Genomic DNA, 26300 nt, shown 5'->3' with positions numbered 1-26300 from the left:
TTGCTTGTTGAAGTTGATTGACATGAATAGTTCTTACTGTTTAACCATGTAATGGCTCAGTCCATATCCTACTGGATTTCTAACTGTAAAAGCCACCATGAGAAAGGTAAATTCTATGTTTAAAATGCAAAATAAAATAGTGCATCCGATATACATTCCAGAATTTCAAAACATTTTTGAAAAAGAAATGCAAACAAAAACATGTACAGCAGATAACCCAGTGACATATGACTAGTCATCAGAGATGCAATTAACCAGAAATCTATAACTATAGAGGTTATTGAATTTCATTCACATTGTCAGATTCCATAGCAGCGATTCGCTTTGACTAATAGGTGGTGAGTAATCTAATAAGATTGAAGTCAAAGATGTATCTGAGTCTTGGAGGGGGGGGGGGATAGTTCTTACTGCTATAGACATACCATGATGCTGAATAGAACATCCACTGAGCATTTTGGCTAGATGTGATTATCTTAATTTTTTTACTCCCAGATTTTTTTTAAAGGCGTGATCAGCTCACATTTGCGCTTTGAAGTTGGGAACCACAGAAAACCACCTTCAGCCGACCACCACTGTGTTGGTAAGCTGAAAGTGGTTTTCTTCGGTTCCAAACTTCAACGCACAAATGTGAGCCGATCTCCCCTTTAAAAAGTCTCGCCCCAGAGAGCAACAGACCTCTACAAACAGCATGAATGTAATTCAATCATAACACATCACTCACTTCATTTCTGAAATATGTATGGGGGCACTAAAAATCCAAACACAACACTGCATACGCATTCAGACTGTTATAGGTACACGTACAGTTACACTTCTGGCACAATTCACTAGGTAGTAAATCGCCCATAGATGGTGAGGTGATAGATCTGAGGTGTGCTTGGTTTGAATGAAAGAAAAGGATCTTTTTTTGAATCCTCCAATAAGATATCTAAGGATTTAGCATTATTGTCAAGATTATGTTGGAGTTCTGCTGCAAGTGGGGCCTTTTCTGAGGTGAGTCACTGTAGTCTTTCAAGTTCTAGAAATTTAAGAAAACGATTTCAGGAAAGATCATTTACTTAGTAAGAACTTGAGTTTTCAAATCCCTGAGTTTTAGAGAATTATGTCTGTTGGAATCGGCTTTTCTTGTAAGTAGCACAGTTTGACTCAAAAACTGTGAAAGACTTTTGCTCTATGGGGTATAGAACTGACATTTCTCCTAAAGTTCAGAAGATAGTGGCAGTAATAGAGAGATACCATATCCATATTTGTTTATCTACCACAAGACAGTTCTTGTTACTATAGGTTTTTGACATGAATGTCGCTCTCCACTTGTTAATACAAGATTTATTATTTGAGATGTTAATTTTTTAAGGAAGGAAAAAACTCATCTCTGCCTCTACCGGGAGTTGCTTCAAACTTCTCCCATCTCTAATGAAGAGCTTAGAAGGTTGTTAAATTCGGTTATATCTTTGAGCTGTAGGTGTTCGAACCCAGTATTTTGCAGCATTAAGCTGAGCACTAACAATTGATTCAGAAATCAAAATCTTGCATATTAGACTCTGAGCACCCACAGGTTTGAAACACTTTCGATGATTTTCAAAACGGGAGTGAGGGCTCTTTTCATACAGACTTATCTCAGACTATTTGTGAAATTTAAGTTTTGAAATTTTGATAGAATAAACAGTCCACACATTGGTAGTTGTTCAAATAAATATATAACTTTATTTATGTCTTCAAGTGCATCTTGTATAAAAATAATAATTTACATATATCATTCACATGTCTAGGCTACAAAGTAAATCTATATAGTAATATCTACATAACGCACACATGGCAAAAGTACATAAAAAAAGTAGCCTATGATATATGTACAGACCAGTTAAAAACATCCTCCCAGAGTTCAACTCTGTATATAATGTTGCACACATGTAAAGTCAAATACAAAATATAACTGTTTTATTGGAATACCAAGACAAATTAAATGATTTACTATATTTGTATACACGGGTATTTTTGGAGTCATATTTATTCTGTGATTGAAGAATCACCACTGGAAAGCTCACTAATAGATAGGGGTGTATATATCATGGTAGATGCTTCGCTGGAAGATAGATTGTACATTGCTTTTTTGGGTTCATGTTAGATTTTAGAGGGATAAAGGTGTGCACCATCACCATGTTTAAGAATGATCATTTTAAAAGTTTGAATTTGGTGATACACATATAGTCACACCATAACTCTAATGATAACTCCACATAGACAAGATAATCAGTAATGTTGGAGCCGTTGGTGCTGTCAGTGATCGAGCACCCTTAGAATTTTGTAACATGTGGACAAGCATCCTCAGAATTAATTCACAAATCAAAATCCTTCACGTGAAACTCAATTCGTATACCCATAGGTCTGAAACACTTAATATACCTCTGAAGATAATCATTACTAACACGATAGATTGAAAGTATTTGTGGCAACTTTTACTTGTTCAATTGATGTATGAGCAGTTCATATTCATTGGTATTGTAAACAGCATGTAGAAGATCGTTCGAGAAATATATACTGATATTCTCATCGATAAATTAGAGTCTATATAAAATGCAAGTTTTCATAAAGTGAAGGCTTTGCAAGTCTTGCGAAAGAGGCAATGTGTAGATTCAGGTTTTTCGAGTAAGCTACATACATTTTGAAACCTTGAAGGGATCCTCATACAGGTTCAGAAAGCTCGAATGGGCCACATGCCACTTTTGGAACCTTGGAAGGACCTACAGGCAGATTGAAGAATATCTGTGAGAGTCGCATACAGGTTCAGGAAGCTTGTGTAAACCACATGCAGATTTTAGAAGCTCTGAGTTGTCGCATGAGGATTAAGAATGGTCGTGTAAGCACATGCAGGTTTGCGATGGTGTCTTGCAGCTCTTTCTGGAAACCAATGGTGGTAGAGAGTTGGCCACAAATAATTTCAAATGCCCCTGAGACTTTTTTCTCATTTAATCGATTTCCAAAACCTACGTAGTTTTGGCAGTCATAATCGATAACAGAAAAGGGTCAAAACTCGCCTGTGACTATTTTTTTCTCTCTCTTCATTTGATGAGTGCGTGTGACTGCTACAGTGAAAAACCTTTCGTGCATGCAAAATCATGAAATACATACAAGAAATTTGTAGGTCATACAAGTTTCTTGTAGGTCAAAAACTGCACCAGTTAGCATGCTTAAAAAAAAGTCTGTGCCAAATGTTGCCTCGTCCTTTAATACAACATAAAAGATGTCTAAATGAATATCGGCCATATTCACCAACACAATTTAAAACGCGGGTGAAAGGATTGAAGATAGAAGCGGATTTGTTAAATTGAGGATTTTAACCAATACTTGTCGATCTCTAATCCTTTAACATGCGATTGTAGTTTAAACTCTTCCAGTGAACACAGCCATGTGACACTTATACAATTTTAACATACAAACAGGCGTGGATCCAAAGGGGGCGATCCCACCTCCCAAGAGCTGGATAAAAATACAGGTAAAATTGGTCTGTCCCGTAAAATATAGAACTTTTTTACGAACCTACAGTTGGTTGGCCCTCCTGAAACATCACCCTGGGTCAGGTCTTATGCATACATGACACAAAATGTTTAAGGTTGTACAGGCATTATATCCAAAAACATGGCCCATGCGTGCAATAAGTCCGCGCGACATAGACATGCAACAAGCATTTACAGAACTGACTAAACATAAGCCGCATGAAGTAGGCGATTCCTACAATAGTCTGAACCAAACGGCACGTTATCACACGTTACCAGCCCTGAACGCCATCTTTCACAGACTTACAAGATATAAGTGCTGTATGTATGACAGCTTCTACGCACATGCGTCATTCAAATTATAGTGAAAATCTTGTGATTTATAGATTCTGTAGTTCCATAAATCTATGATCCAGATAGATTTGAAAACATTTTAATATTTTAAAACATTAAATAATGCAGCATTCATGTTTTAAAGAGTCTTTCAAAATCTGTACATTCTGTCACGTCGACGAAGCAAGGTTCTCTCATCTGTAAGCTCTTTCTGGGAACGATGACCCGTGGTATATGAACGAGTTGCTTGGCACAGATGGGAAGCCGAGTTCCTCCGATGAGCCACAATCTGAGCTCAGGGTGTCGTACTGACTCAGGTGGTTCTGGAATGTACAAGGTTACAAACATTGGTTATACAAGAAAAACATTTTTTTCAAAAAATAAAAATAAGTACTGAGAATGTATCCTTTTGCACACGACTGGAAGAGTAAATAGTTACCACATGGGGGCCCGTTACATTGATTCATGACCACATGCGGCCCACTAAACCATGAAAAACCCTTTCAATGAAAGTGTAATTCAGCCTGATAAATTCACTATAAAAGAGCCCGTGGAAAGTCTGGTCTGGGGGCCCTGCTCCAGGATGTGGGGACCATGCGTAAAGTTGTGTATATGATTGATTCTCGAACTTAACACCCACGGCCTCCTTGTATGCCTACGGCGAAGCTACTTGAAAACTCTTAATGGAGCTTTGGCCTACGGTGCCTTAATGAAAATAATAATTGTATGAAGTGGATAAACGTGTTCTTTTTTCAACCCCCGAGGCCCACACATTACCTTAATATCTTCGACTCGTCGTGACGCTTTTGATCAAGTTTGGCGACGTTCGCGGAGTCTTGACGCACACTCTGAGGAACACTTTCTTTCTTTTTTTCTTTTCTTTCAAACCGAGCACAACTCAGGTCTATCACCTTCTATGGGCAATTTACTACCTAGTGAGTTGTGCCGGAAGTGTAACTGTGTGTGTACCTAACGGTCTGAGTGCGTATGTAGTGTTGTGTTTGATTTTTTTCAGTGCTGCCATCCATGTTTCGGAAGTGAGTGATGTGTTATGATTGAATACTGAGAAACTGCTCTGTATGGTAACATTAAAAGTCTACTTTTTCCTAGTGTACACCGTACAGCAATTCAACACTGGAAAACACCGCAAACGTAGGTTAGGTTTCACCCTAATATGGATTTGACGTTTGCTATCCTGTCCACGGTAGTTTTAGCCTTTCTACATGGGCTAGTATGCAAGGCCATCTTATCTCATGGGCCCACCGGTAACGACCCGAGGGCCTCAAGTGCACTGTGGGGCGTCGTGGTAATAGGATTTGGTAATATTGTAAACTACTACTTTGCCGCACACCAACTATGGTCATATCGGCATATAGCAATTTACATCCGATACATTTGGGTTGGAAACGAAGGCGCCATCTATCGGTGGGTGCCTCAGGTTCGTCGGGAAAGAACTTGTTGTCTATGCTCTTCACCCAGGAGCAGACCTGCCGGAAATCTTCATGCTGGTAGACGAGCATCTTACCACGGCGCCACTCTGGAGCAGAATTTGGGAACTGGCAAGCTAGTGTTTCGAGAGTTGGGGGTGGATAGTGAACATCTATTGCCTGGTGCCCACGGGGCTTTTTAAGAGTGTCTTGCTAGTAGGCCCCACGTTATTAGCATATGTTTGTCAATTAATGGGAACATTTTTCTTTTTACCCTTTATCCTTCATGCGCCCCTTTTAACGATAAGATTCATCGACACTGTCCAAGTCGCATTGTCTCTGGGAATCTGAAATCTCCTCTTGGAGATGTGTAGCGGGATGTTCCCAGTCCATCAATGTCTCTGGTGCAGCCCGATTCCCGCAAAGGGGTTATAACGGCAGTCAGTTGACGGGACACGATAGGTCGAAGCTGGAAATAATTGACTACCGCTCCATAATATTTATGATTGGTGTGAAAAGAGACCAAAATATGCAATGGTGACTCACGTTGGACTTTTGCAGAGTCCTAATGATACGCCCGTAAGGGTTGATGTCGTCCTCGTAGACGTATCTCCTCTCCTGGCGACTCGTCATCGGAAGAGTTGGCATCGAGTACAGTTGACTAGCTGATGGCGTAATCGGTGGCGGTGGTGGAGGCGGAATCCTCATCGGAGGCTCCGCAGACTGAAATCCAAACAACACGTTGCTGCAAATTACTGTGTCGGTCATTCACAAAACACAGACAGTTCTAGCAAATGCGGTTTTCTATAATTGAATTAAAATTATACAGACCATGTATGTACCGCCGAGCGGACCAGCCGCAGCACCATATCTCACGTGATCGGCTAGAGTTTGCAGACGGTAGCCAACGTGCTTGGCTGTCTTTTGCTGAGCTTGCTTCCACCTTCGGCTGGAGAAAACAAGGACAATAAAAATATTAATGATGTTGCCCATGGGACACATGCCGTACAGAAAGCATAGAACGGCTATAAAGTGCTCTTGGCGTTAGAGCGGTATTATTGACTTCACACACACATTGAAAGGTTACAAGCAGTGGCGTATTTACAGGAGAGCTTAGCGGGATATAGCCCAGGGCAGCAAATTCGAGGAATGAGTGGTCAAGAAAATTAGACTAAAATTTATTTATTACTGCTTGTGAAGTCCTTGCCAGGCTCTTAAAAAGAAAGGGCGGCCAAATTTGTGTAGGCCACAGGCGAAAAAACACACAAATCCATGTCTTCCTAGAGAGCAAGGGACTTGGCGAGTGACCTACGGGTATGTGGTCATGGGAGTGATCAAGTGTGTGACTGAGATAGAAAAGTATTTGTACGAGCGGGACCACGTGCAGATTCAGAGTAATGTACAATAGAGAGAGGCGATCTATTGCGTAAGTTCATTCGATTGTCCCGTATTTCACGAGACAGGTTTTTTTTCCTCACTTTATTCGACTCTTGGAAGGGGGCGATCTCCCCCTGGTCTGGATCCGTACTTGGCGTGGGGCTAAGCGGGATATAGCCTAGGACGAGAGGCATTGACAATATTTTAAGACCTATGGGTGCTCAGTTTGATTATACATTGCATTTTGATTTCTGTATTAATTTTAGGAGTGCTCAGTCTTCTGCTAAAAAATACTGCGGGTGCTCCGGCACCGACGCCACTGCCCTGGACGGCACATCTGATATAATGTGTTCAAGAAAATTACACTATAATGGGCGAACAGAGAGAGAGAGAGAGCAGCAATATACCCCCCATAAACCTGCCTCTGATTACGAAATGAAACGGTTACTAACGGAAAGTGTCATACTTACTTCCACATGTATAGACAAATGGCTGTTATGGCTATTACGATGACTGCAATCAGGGAAACTCCGACTGATACTCCAACGACTGGATAGAAAAGATACGCAGAACAATAATTTCAGCATGTAAACATATATAAGACACTCCTTTTAATATTTACCAGTGAATTTAGTATTTTTATAAATGCGCATATGTCACGGTAAAAAACCCGAGAAAACCGGTAATACCTAGGTTTTTACTAATAGTAAGGCGAGTTGGTAAAAGCCCGAAATACGCTAATAGGTGTTTTCATTTCTGACTTTTACCAAGTCAAAGTCCGTGTTTAAAGAATAAATACCATCATGAGAACTCATTAGTACCTGGCACTTATTGATTAATTAGTAATAACAAATGAATAAATTAACTGCCATTAACTTATCAATTCCTGACACTGATTAAGCAATTATTAATTACAATTTATAAATTTACTCTTGACGCTGATTGATTTCAGTTATTAACTTTAATTAATTAATCAACTCCAACTATCAATAATCATCATGACAATCAATCGATAGTAAACTGATTCTTTTAAAACGGGTTTTTAGGTATAAGCTTTAAATCAATCAATTAATTACCTGATGAAAATTAGTCATTTAGTTAACGCTGGAACTAATAATTACTAGGTGGTTGATTAATTCAATAGTTAATTATTAGATCATTAAAATTATTAATTAACAAGAGTCAAATAATAATGGTTAATCGGGCTTTTAACGAAGTAAAAGTCCAAATGAAAACGTTTACAAGCGTATTTTGGTCTTTTACCAACTCTCGTTTTGGTAAAACCTAGGTCTCTTACCGGTCTTCGGAGGGCCTTTACCGTAACACATGCACAGAAACAGCTGTATAGTACTATTAATATTGAAATTATACCTTCGCTGTCTATCTGACATCTCGCACCGCTGTAATTCCCTCGGCATCTGTGAATTGAAGGGTTTCAAAATTAATCAAAACATTCACTTGAATTCATGCATGAAAAAGTTTTCCCTGCGTTTTAATCATAGGCTGACCATACTTCTGAGAGAAAAAAACGGTTAATCACCAAATGTCGCCAAAAACAATGCCAAAGGAGAACAAACTGCTATAGTTTGTTCGTGGCGACGAACGTTGCAGTGAAGGGAAGGGTAGAGAATGTATTCTCGCACCGCAGAATATATTCCGCATATCGGAAGTTTTTGAGAAGCATATATACAGGGCGTCCATAATTAAAAGACCCTATTTTAAAGTAGCCTACAGGGGAAACCAGTCATCAGAAAATTGTGAAATTTCGTGGAGGACTTCATGAAGCGATGAGAATTTGTTTCAGGGGAGATTAGTTGCACGTGTCGCTACCAGAGGGCGTTTTATTAGGAAATGACACACTTAGGCAAACGTTTACATTTTTACCCAATTGTTAAACCCTTTCACAATTGTTACTGCAACAAGACGTGTTCCACATGATGGCCATCATTTCCAGATACCACGTGAAATCGCAAGCGGGCATGTTCCACAACTGACCGAAGTGTGTGTGGGGAAATGTTCAGCACGTGGCGTGAAATGCTGCCTTAGGCCCCTTTCACACGGAGCGGATGCGGATGCGGAAGCGGGTCCGCATACCCTTTCACACGAGCACTGAAGATGCGGGTGTTTCGCCCGCATCTTTAGGTTGAAATTCGTGCATAAAAACTATTTTTTCGCAATTTTTGTAACTGTTTTTCTCCTTCACCCCTGATTCAGTGCCCATAGGCAGCCTAGAGGCATTCTTTGGTGGTTTAATCTAGAGCCACATAGAATATGGGAATAAAGATATCTTCATTCCGATCCTCACAAGTAGTCGATGGGAGAAAATGTCTTGAAATATTTTCAAAAGATTTTGAAAACAAATCTGTCTTTCCGGAAAAATATGAAAGAAAAATTCCGAAAACATCCAATGTTCGAAAAATCCAATCCAAAAACATCCGAAACTAATATGTTCCTAAAAAAAAAATTCAGGAGATATCAAAGAATTTGCAAGTAGAAAAAAAGGGGAGGGTTGGGGACGTTCAAAATGTCTGTGCTTAGAAATATTCACATCACAATTTTGTCTTAGGCCGGGATTACAGTATAAAAGTTTTATAAAAGTTAGTTTATAAAACTTGAAAAATGCAACCGATAGGCCGATCAGTTAAGTTCGCTCGAATGTAACAGATGTGTTTATTGATTACATTTTTCAAGTTTTATAGTGTAATACCAGCCTTAGGCCGGGATTACACTATAAAAGTTTTGTAAAAGCTCTTTGATAAAACGTGAAAAATTCAACAAATATTATCTTATTGGTTGAATTTTTTGAATGCAAAATGTGTGTGCGTGTGTGCACCGGTTGCATTTTCTGGAATGCAACCGATGCGCCTATTGGTTGAATTTTTCAACTTTCATAAAAGTTCTTTTATAAAACTTTATAGTATAATCCCGGCCGGATTACACTATAAAAATTTTATAACAATTATTTAAAAAAAAGCAACTAATAAATTTATCGGTTGCATTAGAGCAAATGCAACCGATAAATTTATTAGTTGCTTTTTTCAAGTTTTATAAAATAACTTTCATAAACCTTTTAGAGTGAAATCCCATCCTTAGATTAGTCTCACTTCTGAAGTATAAAATTTCATTTTTTTAAGTTTATAGACTGAATATCGAGTAAAATAAACTTGTAGGTATCGGGGGAACCACCAAAAATATTCAAGTGCTAGGGTCTTCAAACGTCTTAATCCGGCCCTGAGTGAACGCCGTACGTGGATAACGTTGTTTAATAAAAGTATTTTTTTTAAAGTTTAAAAAAATTAACAGTTAAAAAATTAAAAAAAATTAACAAATATTTAAAATAATATTTCAAATATTTATATTTTTTAAATAATTTAAAAAATTTAAAAAGAAAAAAATTAAAATTTTTAAATTAAATTTAAAAGTTATTAAAGTATGTAGTCAATTAAATATTCGTAATGCACAGAACGGCTTATCATTTTTGTTCCGTCAGTGGCCGTTGTTGACAGGTTTTATTGTATAAAATTGTAAAGTATGGACAAAAGGCAGTTAAAGTTGCTATATCTCAATCTCAGAACGAAACAAAGGGATAGACGTATGTAGGCACATTATATTAATGAGCAGGGACCATCATATGGTGTTTTATGATGGTCATTTTATCATTATGGCAAATAATTAAAAAAAATTCCGTGAAAAATCACCTTCAAAAAGTACCCAAAGATGCGGACGAATTCGCTCCGCATCCGCATCGTCTGAATAGCCCCGAATAAACCTATTGTCAAAACTTCTATGTGCGGATGCGGAGCCCGCACTTAGGTTTTGACACATGCGGACGACGTCCGGACCCGCATGAACATTTCCTAGGTGCGGAGATTTTTCGGCTCGTCTGAAAGGCGCAGTATATTCCAATTGTTAAAACTTCTTCCGGACCCGCATCCGCGTCCGCATCCGCATCCGCTCCGTGTGAAAGGGCCCTAAGGTCAAATAAAGTTCTTGGATTGTCACGGCTTACCAGTGTTTCAAATGCTGCCCTAAAGCCAAAAATGGCATGGATTAAGGTCCGGAGATCGGGGAGGCCATAGATTAGGAAAGTGCCGGCTGATGACGACACGTTCTTCTGTAAAATGTGTTTTAAGAACATTCTAAACCATAGGCGTACGCAGAATTTTCTCGAGGTGGAGGTTTCAGATTTTTTCCCTTCTGAGGGGGGTTTACTTTTTTTTCCTGCAAAATAACACTATAATCGTGGCTCAAGGGGGGAAGGGGTTAGAACCCCAAACCCTCTCCCTACCCTGCGTACGCCAATGTTCTTAGCACACACTTCAATGTGTGCAGGAGCTTCGTCTTTCATAAAGATTGTGTCTGCAAGGCAGTGGCGTGCTTGCAGAGCCGGAACAATTCCGTTCTGTAACAGCAATGCATATCGCTTCCTGGTGATCGAACATGTCACTGTAACTGTAGAACGCAACTCCTCGTAGAAGTAGGGACCGAGAATAAATGATGCAGTAAATCCACACACCATACCGTCACTTTAGTGAATGCAACGGCGGCACCTCTAAGATAGCGTGCGGATTCTCTGGTTCCCAAATTCGGCAGTTGTGAGTATTGACTGCACCATCCAAGTGAAAATGCGCTTCGTCTGTCCAGAGGATATTCCAAGGCCATTCTGAATCGCCCTCAACGCGAGCTAAAAACTGCAGTGAGAACCGGAGTCGAGCGTCATAATCATGTGGAAGCAACCGCTGCACAAGTGAAAGTTTGTACGCGTAATCCGCATGATTTTATGTACAGTCGAACGTGGACTATCTAACGCTTGTGCTACACGCCTGACACTAATGCTAACACGAGAATTTGAAGGCCTGTCCTCTTCCACCTGAAGCGAAACAGCGTCTATAGAAACGGGGTTTTTTCCTCTTTCACGACGAACAGCCAACATCATACTCCGAAGGTTTTTAACATTCATTGAACCTTTTCGAATTCTCTTCCAAGTCCGATATTTCCGTACAGCAATTACTGCGGAATTGCTGTTTTGGTATAACAATTTGACCAAGAAAACCCAATCTCGTAAACTTACCGTCATTGTGTGAGCAGCAAACACATTGAGAAACAAGATCTCCGCGGAAGTTTCTAGGTTTTATAACAGCTGTTGCGTGACAACACATAAATTTACGTGTTTACTACAGGTAATCAAAGTGAAACGCCCTTTGGTGGTGACATGTGCAACTTATTTTTTTTTCCCCTGAAACAAATTCCCATCATTTCATGAAGTCCTAAACAAAATTCCACACTTTTCTGATGACTGGTTTCGCCTGTAGGCTACATTAAAATAGGGTCTTTTAATTATGGACGCCCTGTATATAGAAGTTTTTAGTGTTATCTATGATTTTGGAAAAAATACAGAAAAATATATTGTTTAAAACTAACAGATTGAGTTTAAAACCATAAACAAGAAAAATATGTTGGTTACCAATCGTGAATAATCCATAGCACCTACTTCCACATTTAGCTCTATATCGTCGAAAGTCATATCGCCAAAATCGCCGTTCCACTTTGAATTGGCCATATAAGGAAAACTACCGGGCAAAATGTTATCAAACTTGGTTATAGTTTACAGGAGGTAATGGGATTCAATTTTCCGCAAAAAAAAAAAATAATAAAAATAAAAAAATTCAAAAACTCACCATCAGTGGGCAATGGCGCTGTATGTAACATCGTTAAACGTAATAAGACATGAAGACATCGGTTTAAAATGTTTTTAATCGTTTCTAAAACGTGTTATAAAGCATGTTCGATGTGGCGTCCACCATTTTCTGAAAGCAAGTTAAATCGCATTACTGCATTCTCAACAGTAGCTCTTAGCATAACAATGAATGAACGCCAGGGGCTCTGCCACCGGACTTATCCCGTTGCCGAGATCTCTTCCAGCCCAGCTTCGTGGCAGAGTCTGGGACAAAATGAGTGTATCTAACAGTCTGAGCGTGTAGCTAGTGTTGTGTTTGATATTTCAGTGCTGCCATCTATACTTCAAATTGTGAGTGAAGTGTAATGATTGAATATTTGTAACGTTGCAGGCCTGTTGCTCTCTGTGGCGAGACTTTTTAACGGGAAGATCGGCTCGCATTTGCGCCTTGAAGTTGGAAACCACAGAAAACCAACTTCAACCGACCACCACTGTGGCGCCGGTGGGGTTCGAACCCGGATCCTCGCGATGCGAGCCCGTCACTATGACCACTCGACCACCACAGCGGCTCTCTTAGCATAACAGGAGGAATGTTACAGACATGTCGGTGTATCGCATTTTTCAATTCCGCCAAATTGTTTATTATTGCCGTAAACAGTGGCTTTGAGGTAAACCCATAGACAGGAGTTGAAGTCTGGTGACCAGGGGGGGGGGCAACAATGGGGAAGTGTCGGCTTATTATCTGGTCATCCGTGAAATGGTGCTGAAACACTGTTTGACACATGTATCAATGTGAGGTGGAGCCCGTCCTGCATAAAAATCGTGGTGTCTAAAATGCCACGTCGCTGAAGTTCAGGTATCAAGAAGCATCTTAACATCGACTCTTAAGCGAGCAGCAGTCACAGTGCATGTCGCGGACTCAACTATCGCTTGCTCTTCAAAGAAAAATGGTCCAATTGTTACGAACTATGGCGGACAGATGGGCGCAATTTTTATCGCAATCTTCTGTTGGCAACGAGAGTTGATACCGGTTTCCGTTAAGCGCAAGGACGTGCGATTGGAGGATGGCGTGAGGAGAAAATTCCAGAGAGATCTACCCCCAGATAGTGGCGCCACAAACCTGGTACTAGGGAATAGAAATTTGTGGAATGTTCTTTTTCTCGAAGTTTCTACCACGATTATAAATAGCGTAGCGCTCACAAAATGGCAGGCTCGAATAGAGAGAGACTCGATGCAAAGTCAGTTGTGATTGAACTTTGCGAGAAAGTTGTCAGCTCTCTGATTAGCTTGTAAATACGTGCAAATTTCTGTTCTGTAAATAAATCTGTGTTTGGCCGTCGAACCGCTTCTTGTTTTCGCAATCTCGAAGTCTTATGGAAAATTATCCGGAACACAATTATTACACTGCCTGTCATACTGATGTTATCATGTCTTATGTTGTTTAACAATATTGCATACAGCGCCATTCCCTTCTAGTGGTACGTTTTTGAACTCCTTCTTTTTTTTGTTGTGGAAAATTTGTGTGTGAATCTCATGAGATTTACTGTAAACTGTTACCAAGTTTGATAACATTCTGTCCTGTAGTTTTCTTTTTATGGCCATTTCAAAGTGGAACTTTAATCATAAAGTCCCTGTATAATAATATCCAGTAAATAAATCCAGTATAGAATTAACTTCTATAGTATAAACTTCTTATAAACTGTATTGAAATTTTTATGTGACAGCACCATCTGCTGAGAATAATTTAAATAATGATAACCTTATATATTTTTAACTGCTGCAGTTCAATTATTCTGTGTATAACTTTTTCTTCCAACAATGATTTCTCATGTATGAATATAATTGATATTCAATTTATTTATGGCATGAAGCCTCAATAACGATTCAAAGTTGATAACAGTAAAAATAACCATATTATTTGTCTTCAATTAATTGCATTTTTTTTAATGTGAGTGGTCCTGCTAATATAGCCTGTGATATCAGGCTAAAAGAAAATTCCCACTCATCGTATTTCTCTAATTTTCACGATATTTTAGCATCAGTTGTCTTCATCATCAACATTTTCATTTTTTCATATGGCATGATAACCATTATTTTTTATTATATGTTGAAGGCATAGTCTTTACCATTTAACTTGATTTTTTTTTACTGGATGTTTTCTTTATATTTGGCCCAAAAAAGATGGCAGAAAATGTGAAGTATTTTTTATTATCTATATATATAAAATTGATTTTCTGTGTGTGTGTGTGTGTTCTCTATACAAATCTACAATTTTAGATGGATCGTCGCCAAATTTTGCATATATACCAAATGGGACCCGACTTAAACGATAGGCTACTTTAAATTTTTATCAGAGCAGGGTAAGTGCCCCGAATGGGCAAAAAACTGTAGGGCAACAATGGTTTTTGGGCCTCAACAATCACTTTCCGAACGTTTACTTTGGTTACCGTGGTTCCCCAGCAATGCTTTTCAGACGTGTATATGCCTTTACAATGGTTTGTCACTTCTTTAATCCTGTTAGTATATGTATAATAGTTTATGCCTTTATAATGGTTTGCCAATACTTTCAATACTATACAATACTACTATTCAATACAATTATATTTTTTAATACTCTCAGTAGTGAGGCTTTTTGAATACACGTCATAATCATCATCAGCATCGCTTTGAGGGTCAGGAAAAGGTTGAGACTCATAGAAATCACTGTTAAAATTGCCGATTTTACTGTAGAAATGCTGAAATTTGGTGGGGTTTTCTGCCACATCAATAATTTTAAAAATTGTATTGAATTCCCGATTTCTGAAATATTGTGTTTGCTTAGAGATATACGAAGCCCAGGAGATTGAATATGAAGTAATTACCCGAACCTACTTTCAAGCTGGATATTCATGCAATAACATTGATTTCAACTTTTTATTTATATCTTCTCAATCATGAAACTTAATGTCTCCGTATTGTCTTTCAATATTCAACTGCATAAATTCATATAGTTTAGGTTGTTTTAAAATTAATTATGGGCCCATAAAAAGTACATCGAAAAAATTCCACAGCTTTAATTAAGCATTTTTGAAAGCTGAAACAGGCAGATAATTAACTTGAAGTTTGGGGGGGGGGATAGAAATACATAGTGCCCCTTAAAAAAAGAAAAAAATATATATTCATTTCTATGTTTCTTTAAATCTAGATTTGTTTATTTCATGAGTCGCAGGAAGTCGCCATATTGGTTTACTTAGACACGGTTTGCATGTCCCTCAAAGAAAGAGGGAGATATCACGTGTTTCTAACAGCCTCATTGAACAAAACCTGGGCAGCGCCGGGTATTATAGCTAGTACCTATTATAAAGTTATTTGCTCACCGTACTAATGTTCACGAATCGACATAGATAAGAGATTACAAGCTGAGCATACACTCAGCGAGTGTCCTCTTACCACCCCATTCTCTAAGTTTCAAATATATTTCCGCGTTATCCATCCCTCTACGATTCCATACCAATCATTTGTGTGTGATTGATCATCAAACATTTCTGACGGGGTACCGTCAATCCCCGGGACAACTTTGGACCATTTTTCTTTGGAGAGCAATCTACAGCTGGGCCCGTGACATGCACTGTGACTGCTGCTCGCTCAGAGTCGATGCTAAGACGTTTCGTGATATCTGAACTTCAGAACTTCAGAGACTTGTCATTTTAGACACCACGATTTTTATGCAGGACGGGGCTCCACCTCACATGGGTACACGTGTCAAACAGTTACTTCAGCACCATTTCACGGATGACCGGATAAAAAGCCGACACTTTCCCAATTTCTTTTCCTCCCCGGTCACCAGACCTCAACCCCCGTGACTTCTGGCTATGGGGTTACCTCAAAGCCACTGTTTATGGTGATAACATAAAGAATTTGGCGGAATTTAAAAATGCGATACACCGACATGTCCGTAATATTCCTCCTGATATGCTAAGCGCTACTGTTGAGCAGTAATGCGATTTAACTTGCTTTCAGAAAATGGTGGACACGACATGATTAAAAACATTTTAAACCCGTCTTTTTTCGTTTAACAATATTGCATACAGCGTCATTCTCCGCTGGTGGTGAGTTTTGAACTATTTTTTTTTTTTTTTTTTTTTTTTTTTTGCGGAAAATTGAATCCCATAACCTCCTGTAAACTATTACCAAGTTTGATAACATTTTATCCAGTAGTTTTCCTTTTATGGCCATTTCACAAAGTGGAACTTTAATTATAAAGACCCTGTATATTGGAATGCTGGGCTAACTTAAAAATATCAGCGTGTTTATTCACCAATGTTTTCTACCAATGAAATATTATTTTGGTCAAAAACATGTATCAAAAAATTGGTTCAAACATTTTTGGTGTTTTGTCGTATGTAATAGAATGCATTCCAGAGTTTGTACGTATAAGTTTATACTCAAAGTTTGTACATATTATGGCTACAAGCTTTCCCCTTCACTTTGACCTTTGAAAACCAAACACACCCCGCTTCCCATCTCATTGAGATATCGAAGCGTTCCTGGAGGATGGGTGTGTCTGGAAATTTTATTAAATATCTTCAGAATAATAAATAAAATATTACATATAGATTGCACATATAAATTCACTTATAATCAATGTTCGTCAATGGACGTATCGTAATATACGGAGGAAGAAATTAAAGAACTCAGAAAGGTATAACCGCCAGATCACGCTCATCTTATAGTAAAGAGTTGATTTGAAATCGTAGTATCGCCAAGACTAATTAAGATTGATTGTCTCTGGAATATAATCTCAAATTTGATTAGACATTCGTCAGTACAAAATGTCGATAGGCGCAACGTCGCTTGGCTCTCAGTAGATGAGTTTCAGCGACGAGGCCGCAGAAACCCCCTTAACTGCAAAGTTGGCCACGAGCGGACTATAGTTATGACTAAAATCTGAAAATTTGTGAAATGTTGGAGAAGTGAGGCTCCGCTGCAAATCGCAGCGGATTGAAATGTAATTTATGGGGGGAGGGGAAACGTTATAAAAAATTATCAAAGTGTGATTATTAATTTATTAATTTTAAATATATATAAATATATGGTTTTTAATCCTTGATTTTAGTAAAGCACCAAAAGTTACGTTGGCTTCATCGATCACACTGGAAAAATCGGGACATTTTCCTGAAAATAGCGGGAAAATTCAGAATGTGCCGGGAAGCGTATAAACAAGTCCTACTTTTCTAGCGACTCTATAAAAATTTCGCTCATCGTAATTGGTCGAAATTAATGATGAACCATTACGTCATTCATAGTGATATACTTGGCGAAATTCGAATTTGGCGAAGTTGAGTGGGTTTTGTCTCTATCGTTTTATTTTCACATGTGGTTCCAGGCGGTTTTTCGATTCCTCAGATTTCATTGTTTTATTTTATTAATTTCAAAAGGGCTTAAATTATATTATTATTGGGTCGTATAAATTCGCTCATAGTCAGGGATTCGTGAGCTACGAGTCACGGTCCAAACTTGATTCTCAGGGACTTTCTAGCTGAGTTGTACACAAACCCACTCACAGTCCTGTAATAACTGTAATAAATGCACTTATTGCGTCACTGGTCTCACTAATTTAAACACACACACAACAACAGCAACAGTTCCATGGATCGTGGAGCTGATCTTGCTGTTGATTTCAAGTCATGGCTTGAAGACGTTAAGAACCTCTATGGATGAACCTTTTTTGATCAGTTCGAATCAACATAGCAAAAATATTTCATGAGATAACATTCATCACTCTCCGAATCCGAGTTCAAAACTTATTTTCGGGGAATCCCATCTTTATATGAAAAGGATTTACTTTCATTCTTCCGATAGGGAGCGTCACCACGCTCAAAACAAAGCTCTCAAAACTGAAAACAAAATTTTTTAAAACTTTCTGAGTTTAAATGCTACATATTTAGGTATGGAATTAGAATTTTTCAAATATTCTATGGCAATCCCATCTGATCTCGATGCTCACCTATCAAAAATCCACTAACATTTTAATTATTACTTTTTAAATATAAAACCAAAATATAGTGCCATTTCAAGGTGCTACGGATACCAGTATGGAATCATTGTCTGAATCGTCAACATATCATGAGAATTCTCGGGTTTATGTTCACAGAAATATACTGGTTCAGACGTAATTCAACTTGGCTACGGAACTTTTGGCCCACAAATTAAATGTATATCCACTGCTTTAATGTCATGGATAGGAAAGGAAGAAAAGTATATGTAAAAAATGAAATTTTACTGACCTGCATTCTTGCTTGCCGTTCACGACAACGCATTTGCCCCTTCCGGAGCAGTAATCTGGAGCACAAGCTGTAAGACAAGAAGCATTTTGGTGAGGTAAGATTGGCATCTCATGGAATGAAGCATGATTGTATGGTAAATGTCTCACACTCGCATTCAGAAAAATCTTACCAGAGCAAAGTCTACCGGCAGTTCTGATGTTGTCGGCAGCCTTATCGGTGTATCCTGGGCTACAAGTGCATTGGAATGTTCCGAAGAGATTTTCGCACATCGCGAACGCCGAGCAGTCGTTCATGTCGGTGTCGCTGCACTCGTCGAGATCTGGAAAATGAACACGAGGAAAAATATATAAGTATTAACACGTTTCATTCCTCGTTGTACATGAACGCTCTTTCCAACTGATAGTTTTTAACCTGATGGAGAGAGAGAGAGGCACTGTCGTTGAGCAGCCCCATCGGTAACAGGTGAAACATACCTTCGACTTCTACCAATGCGCTCAGAGGTCCGTTAACGTAGAGTCGACTCTCTCCGACTTGATTGGACCTCCTGCTGATGGATGCTGACACGGCGTGCTCGATGTGATGCCGCAATGATCCCCGGACGTCAGACTCGGCGAGGTGTACCGTGCTATTTATAACCATCCTATTGGCCAGGAACACCAACCTATTGACTGTCGTACCACGGAAAGCCTCTGCCAAAGGGCTGTACGCGAAGACAGTGGACATCTATATAAAAAAAGGTAGATATTAGGGGTTTGTCAACATAGAATTGAATCATCGACCTCAACGTTAGTGGCCATGGGAAGTGGTGAGGACGTCATGGAATTTTTACTCACGGCTTGATTCGCTTCCAGAAGCAATCTTTTGTATTCGTTTGTCCCTGGTATCAGAAGCGTCGAGTCTATTGACTGATCTCCGACTTTGGCAACTTTCAACGTCAACAGCATCGAGACCACGGCTGAAAATTACGCAAGGAATTGTTGTTAAGGTATTCGGAATGTTTAGGTGAGTGAGAGCTCTGTATGGCTATAGGGAAAATTTCCTTCAGTTTAATCATTACTCACGTGAACACACTCCTCTCTGCACGGCGCGTCCGAACCCGGGTCGGCACAGACAGGAACTGACGCCTCTTTCGGTGCGACAGTGTTCGTGCAGTTGTACGTCGCACGTAGAGTCATCACCGACGACGCATGTGTCGATCCTAGATAAAAGAATCAAGAAGCCGAATATAGATTGAATTCTTATAATGTAGAGTCGTACACAACTTCAACAACAGCAAGACGACCATGAATTGAATTCTTATAAAGTACAACCGTCGCCGACGATGCATTGTCGACTCTAAAGAAAAGAATCGAAAAGCGCCGGTAATCAATCGAATTCTCATAACGTAGAGTTATTACAACTCTGTTATTTATTGTAGTTATTATATTAACTACAATTTATCGCCGACGATGCATATATTGATTCTAGATGAAAGAGTCGAGAAGCCGACTGTAGATAAAATTCTTATAATGTGGAGTCGTTGTCGACAACGTTCATGTCGTTAGTTTTTAGATTAAAGTCGTCGCCGATCGCAGGGGTCGGTCATAGATAAAATAATCAAGGACCGACAAATAATCATTTGATCATTTCTGTCGCACCATGGTCATTTTCTGCACACGAGGGCTAATTAGACCGGGACCAACAATTTATCGCCGATTCCGAACGGCAGGCTTGTTTTTTTTTTATACTCATCGAGAGGTTGGTGCGCTAACCTCTCGATGGTTGACTCCCTGCGGTAGCAATTTTTTGCTGCGGTCAAGTCGCCGTTTTTTGTCGTACCCCTGTGTCAGGAAAGTTTTCTGACAAGGGCGAACCGGGTATCGAACTCGCGACACCTCAAAACATCCTTTGGTACTTTAGGCGAGCATCTTATCGATCGGGCTACCGCGCCCTTGCAAATAATCTTACAAATAATCCGGCTAACAATTGAATTCTTATAACGTGGACTAGTCGCCGACAGGGTTCGCGACGATCCTAGATGAAATAAACGAGAAGTCGACTATCAATTAAAATTCTTATAGCGTAGAGTCGTCATCGACAACTCACAACTTTGGCAAAAAGATGCTGACTATCAACTGAACAATTGTCACCGACGACGCATGTGCCGATTCTGGATAAAACAATCAAGAAGTCGACTTTCAATTGAATTCTTGTAGCGCAAAGTCACCACCGAGGATGCATGCGTCGATCCTAGATTGAAGAATCGAAAAGCTGACTATCAATTGAATTCTCATAAGCCTCGTGTAAGAATCTCCAGGTGATATTGGTGATAATATTGAAAATTTCAACATATAGGAACATTACACTTACCTCACTTCTGGGACGTCAGGTGGCGGTCTGTAGACCTGTGGCCGTTTGGGTTGGGATGGTCTTGGAGGGCCGACTGGCCTCAGACCGTTCGATCCCGCGTTAGGAGTCAGAGGATACCTCGGCCTCTGATACGGACCAGGCTTCTTCGACGGCCGTACCTGTGATATATCCACGGTGAAGACGTGCGGTTTCCCAGTGGGGTTTGGTGGAGGGTCTATAGCCATAGTTGGCCTACCGTAGATTATGTCGACCTGGGTTGTTATTATTGCTTCAGTCGGGGCAGCTGGGACATTGTACGTGTTCTGCCTCGACGCGCTGCTCGTACGAACCGCACTCGTCGGTGTAACCGGTTGATGCGTTTTCACCGGATGAGATTGCGGAACGAGAGTCCTGTCGATGACACTGGACACAGAAGAAGTAGTTTTTGGGACTTGAACTCGCGTGTTAGTCCTGTTGACGGTGGGTCCCATCTGATGAGTGACTGTCATTTCGAAAGTACTCGGTTGTGTCACTATGGTTATTATGATGGGTTCATCTGTACGAGTTGTTTTGGTTGTTCTAGTCCTGTTGGCACTGGTTTTGCTCGGCCACTTGGGCAACATGTCCACTGGTAACCAATCCGTGACTGGCCCAGTCGGCGTCGGAAAAGATGGCGTGGGCTTATGTAGCGAAGAAGATATCGGTTCCTCGGTCGTAGGAACGATCGGGGGATGATCTGCACTCACGGACGTGGATTCTCTTTGAGACAGCGACGATTCGTTCGTGGGTCCCGAGTCTAACACCCGTGTGCCCAGAGTTATCGACTCCGTTGCAGAAGCAGAAGAAATATCACTTTCACTAGAAGAAGGCAGAATCGTTGTGAATATGGTGATGGATGGTTGAATTTCGACCAGGAAATCCGAAGTGGTGCCGCTTTGTGCATCCGACATGGTGCTGTCGGATTTTTGACCAGCATAGGAAGAATTTGGAGTAACAGACGATGCCTGTACCGTTGCACGGTCAGTAGGCGACACTTCGACCAAACCATCATCCGCGGTTGACGTGACACTGCCAGCAGTTGCGTCATATGTAGGTGTCGACGCTTTAGGAACCTCTCCCTTCGACGTATCGTTTAAGAGACCGAGTATAAAACTGACGTCCCTGTCACCAGGGAAAAGCCACCTGCTCGCAGTTGTCGTTGTTGTCAGATTTACGCTTGCGAAATCGGTGTCTGGGACGTCATCATCATTACTGGGTCTTGTCGTGTTCATCGATGTCGGTGCGATCGTTTCTGGCTGCGTGTCTGAGACGTGTTCGTAGAAATGAGCCGGGCCTTTGTTGTTGATTCGGGAAGGCTTCGAAGTCGGTGCATGCGACGACGTAGAAGCGCCAGCTTTGGTATCTGGACTAGTTAACTGCACGTCACCACCCAGCAGGTGTATTATCCCGCTGATAATGTCATCTAAGGATTGGTTGACGCGGGGCGGAGAGACCGCTTCTTCGAGAAGCGGCAGCCGCCGGAAATCTGGAACGTGTCTGTGGGCGAACCCTTTCCGGTAGAGTCCGTGAAGTGGTTCTTGCGGTCGGTTACGGAAGAAAAGTCTCGACGTCCTTGGCTCATCCGTGGAATGTACAGTCAGGCGGCCTTCTCTGTGACCCCTTCGAATCTCTCTGGGAATCCTCACGGTCAAGCCGTCAAGGGTGTCGTTGACTGCTGTCGGGTACTGTGCGTAAATACCTGGAAAGGTTGGAAAAAAAGGATAGGTGTTACCAGAAATAACATCATTCCATCTGTAAAAATGTGTTGGGATAATATGCTTTAACGGTTATCCAATAAAGGATGTCCGATCTAGATTTCTGTGCGTAATAAGAAAACCAAATGCTTTGCACATACTAATCTTACATATGCGATATGCTTCATTAATCCACGCAGGGAAAAATGACACGTAAATGATGGCATTGGTGAGTCCGTGGGAAAATGATCCCTAGAGCTACGAAGTCCCGGTTGTCAAAAATTCTAAGAACTACTTCAAGGAAGTTTAGTGAAAGTAAACCTCCTATTGAGCAGCAGTTCCGAAAAATCTTGAAATCCGCCTTTCCACTGAGAGGCACTCGTCCCAGGTTGACAACACCTCATCCATTTGCGTGAATAGGTCATCTTCGGTGGGGCACGGGGCGCACTTCTGCCCCTCTCCCTGTTTATTTCTTTACCTTGATTACCTAGTCATTTCGGGGCCGTCTCATAGTTTCAAGCGAAAGTAGAAATGGGCATTACTAGAGATACATAAATTTCGCAAAAACAAATTCGAAATTTTGCAAAAAAGTTTCAGTGATCAAAGAAAATTGTTGTAAATCAACTCACTCACTGTTGAAAAGCTCTGCTAATTCAAGTGTATTGATTAGTGATATAAAATTCATAAAACATCAGAGGGGTTATTTCTTCTGAATTTTTTTTAAATTGTACAATACAGTCAATTTCAAAGGCAAAAACCGTTTGCATCAACTCAAAAATGTCTGCATGTTGCTGTATATCTTGCTTTTCTACTAAATTTTCATAACTTCTCAGATATCAATCAAAAAATATGTTCATGCTATATTATTTATTATAATATTACGTATTTCAGTTATGTGTCGCATAAGCTTATTTTGTCCACGGCAATCTCAAAAATGCCTATATGCTATTACTAAGCAAGCTAATTCCAACGCCTCGCTTATAGCTTACACTTGATTATTACAAACACTTCTCGAATCACAAAGGGGCTTTCTTATAACCGAACTCGACTGTATTCACATCCAATACAACATCAGAGGGGAATGAAGTGATGCTTGTGGTTTCCCTTTCAAGCACAGTCACAAGTACTGACCAAAAATACGACTTTCCCATTTGAAAAAGTGTAAATTACCTAGATTTCGCCAAAAAAGTAGTAAAAATCAAATTTTAGTATTTATTCGTCAAAAAGTAGTAAAAATTATGTTTTAGCATTTATTTCGGGAATTTCGTGTTTAACGCGGTTATTTCTTATATACGAAACTTACATATCCCTAGGTATTACTAAACGCATGACGAATTACACTAGCGCCATCTAATGACGTTTTAGTAATCAATTATAAAATAAAATTTGAATCCAAAAATCGTATTTCACTTAATGAAAATGAAATTTTAAAGGATCAAAAATATATTGATTATATAATTAATGACAAATATACTGATAGCCTCAGATATTTTACATGAGATCAATTTACTTTAAAATAAGAAATTACATATAGTATTTTTTGTCGTTCAATTATTCTTCTGGAGCAGCACCTACACAGTGTTAAAAAAATGTCACTCAGCAGTGACTGTAAAGAGGGATATTCATAACAGGCCAAATGCCAATAAAAATTTTAAGTTACTTAATTCTCCAAGTTTGAGAAAAACGGATAGGCTCTTTTGAGATGGGTGTTATGTCAAAATACATTTTTCAACATAGAATTGCTTCAGTGTGAATTGTTTGATGGTAGTCCGTGGTCATGACATCATTGAAATGGAGGTTCAGTTGCTATATACAAAGGCCATCGTCATGATATTATCTACCCATATGTAAACATTCTGTATAAAAAAAAGTTACCGGACTGGAGGCGTATAAACAGAGCTTACATTCCTAGATTATTAACGAAAATAGTTCCATTTTAATCAAGATTTTTTAGTTTCACAGTATTAAAGTTAGCGTGTATCCACCAAAAGCTCCACCCCTCGTGACGTTTTGCTATCGTCTTTACTTGTAGCAACCAAGAACTGTGTGCTAATTTCTCTAATATACAACTGAGTATGTAAGCTTTGTAATAACGCGGACTGGAGCAGTAAAGGAACATGTTTGAAAAACAAAATCTAGCATTTCACATCGTTAGTCTTCGACACAAAACTCTTCACCTCAGCATAATATCCAGAAAATAAAATGTTTCTTTGATATCTTGGGCTGAGAGAAAAAGCCATCTATATCTCTAAACCGTCCCACCTGGGGGCCAATTCCTGAAGTTAAGAGAAGCTACTAATGTCTCTACTTCAGTGCCTCACGCCACAGTGCGTGAAATAAGGAAGGCAGGGTCGTGTCTCCAGTGGTGTAGATGGTAGCATGCCTTCCCGGTATGCAAGAGGGCCTGGGTTCGAGTCCCGGAGGAGACAAAATGACTTTTCTTTCCGAGTTCACCTCAGCATAATATCCAGAAAATAAAATGTTTCTTTAAACTTCAGAACGTTCATAAAGTTCATCGTATGGTCCGACGAGATCACTTTCTAGAGCAACGATCTGGCTAAAGCATTCGAAATGTCTACATAAGAGGTTAATCTCGACCCCGTTCCATTTTCACTTTTACTATTAAAGAATAAGATGTCGTCGGCATTCGAGCAAAAAGTCACAAAATCCAAAAAAGTATTTTGACGGACTGTTGTAGTTGATTATAATTTCCATTATTTCGTGATATGAACAATTATGAACCACGGACAGGCATCTAAACATCAGGAAGCCTACTGTAGGCATTAGAAATCTGTTGGCTATTTCGCATAACGACTCAAAAGTTTAAAATTAACAAAATCACAAAATTGAACTTGGCGACTTTTTCTTGAATGCCGACGATATGCTTTAACCTCTTCACGATCACGGGCGTAATTTCACGTCGAAACAGGAGTGGAATAAATTCAAATAAGTTCTCTGTGTTTTCTTTCCTCTCTTTTAACCATTGCCAAGCTTTAAAGTAACCCTATCTTTACGGAAGTTGCTCTTTCTTTTTCTATAATCCTGTTAATGATTTTTTTTTTTTTCACAAATGTAATTTGTCTTTCTACTATACATGTGAAAGCGAAAGAGATCAGGTAAAGTGAGGGGTTGAAAGAGGACTCTAAAAAAGCTCTCTTATCTACCATACCTATTATACTTTTCCCTATTATCTTTTTTTTCTTTCCTCCCTCACCTTTTTCTAACTTGTTGTTAAGTTAGCACAAGGTTACCAGATTTATCGCCGATTCGTCAAATAGAGACAATCCAAATTTCATTCCAAAACCTTGTACGTGAAGTAGTTGACCAGTAATTCGCAAACGCTTTGAAGGAAACCCTCTTTCAAAAAATATTTACTGGCGAACCCCCCAACTCTTCTTTCTCGACTACAGTTAAAATTTAATGGATAGATGGCGCTGCTCCAATATTCTTCAGGCATGCATCGCCAACTCCGCATTTCTCACGATGTGCATCTTCAGTGCACTCGAGGAAAGATTGAAAAATTCGTTGCCTCTCTATAGCCTAGTGGTCTAGGGCGTTCACCCGGAAAGTGAAAGGACGTGGCTTCGATTCCCCGCAGGGGCAGTTGAATTTTCTCTCTTTCCAACATATATCTTCGCACAGCCAGCTGTTAAAAACCTTTGTAT

The 26300-nt window shown here is 39.7% G+C and overlaps 1 protein-coding gene across 1 annotated transcript in view; it reads right to left on the bottom strand.

Moving 5' to 3' along the window:
- Positions 1 to 1680: 1680 nt before the first annotated feature.
- Positions 1681 to 26300, bottom strand: part of LOC149081541 (uncharacterized) — a 57913-nt gene continuing 33293 nt past the window's right edge. The window contains exons 2-12 of the mRNA XM_089238477.1: positions 20924 to 22640; positions 19636 to 19772; positions 19408 to 19529; positions 19048 to 19297; positions 18744 to 18893; positions 18575 to 18641; positions 8003 to 8049; positions 7102 to 7180; positions 6086 to 6203; positions 5801 to 5977; positions 1681 to 4150 (exon numbers count right to left, since the gene is read on the bottom strand). Coding sequence (XP_089094603.1) covers positions 4022 to 4150; positions 5801 to 5977; positions 6086 to 6203; positions 7102 to 7180; positions 8003 to 8049; positions 18575 to 18641; positions 18744 to 18893; positions 19048 to 19297; positions 19408 to 19529; positions 19636 to 19772; positions 20924 to 22640 — 2993 coding nt within the window. The 3' untranslated portion in view covers positions 1681 to 4021. The remainder of the gene's footprint in view (positions 4151 to 5800; positions 5978 to 6085; positions 6204 to 7101; positions 7181 to 8002; positions 8050 to 18574; positions 18642 to 18743; positions 18894 to 19047; positions 19298 to 19407; positions 19530 to 19635; positions 19773 to 20923; positions 22641 to 26300) is intronic.

The sequence above is a fragment of the Pholcus phalangioides genome, unplaced genomic scaffold, assembly GCF_987345545.1.
Source record: "Pholcus phalangioides strain wild (caught in Gottingen) unplaced genomic scaffold, Ppha-v1.0 ptg000010l_1, whole genome shotgun sequence".
NCBI classification, from domain to species: domain Eukaryota; kingdom Metazoa; phylum Arthropoda; class Arachnida; order Araneae; family Pholcidae; genus Pholcus; species Pholcus phalangioides.
The sequence above is the reverse complement of the archived record's forward strand: the minus strand, read 5'-3'. Positions and strand labels throughout refer to the sequence as shown.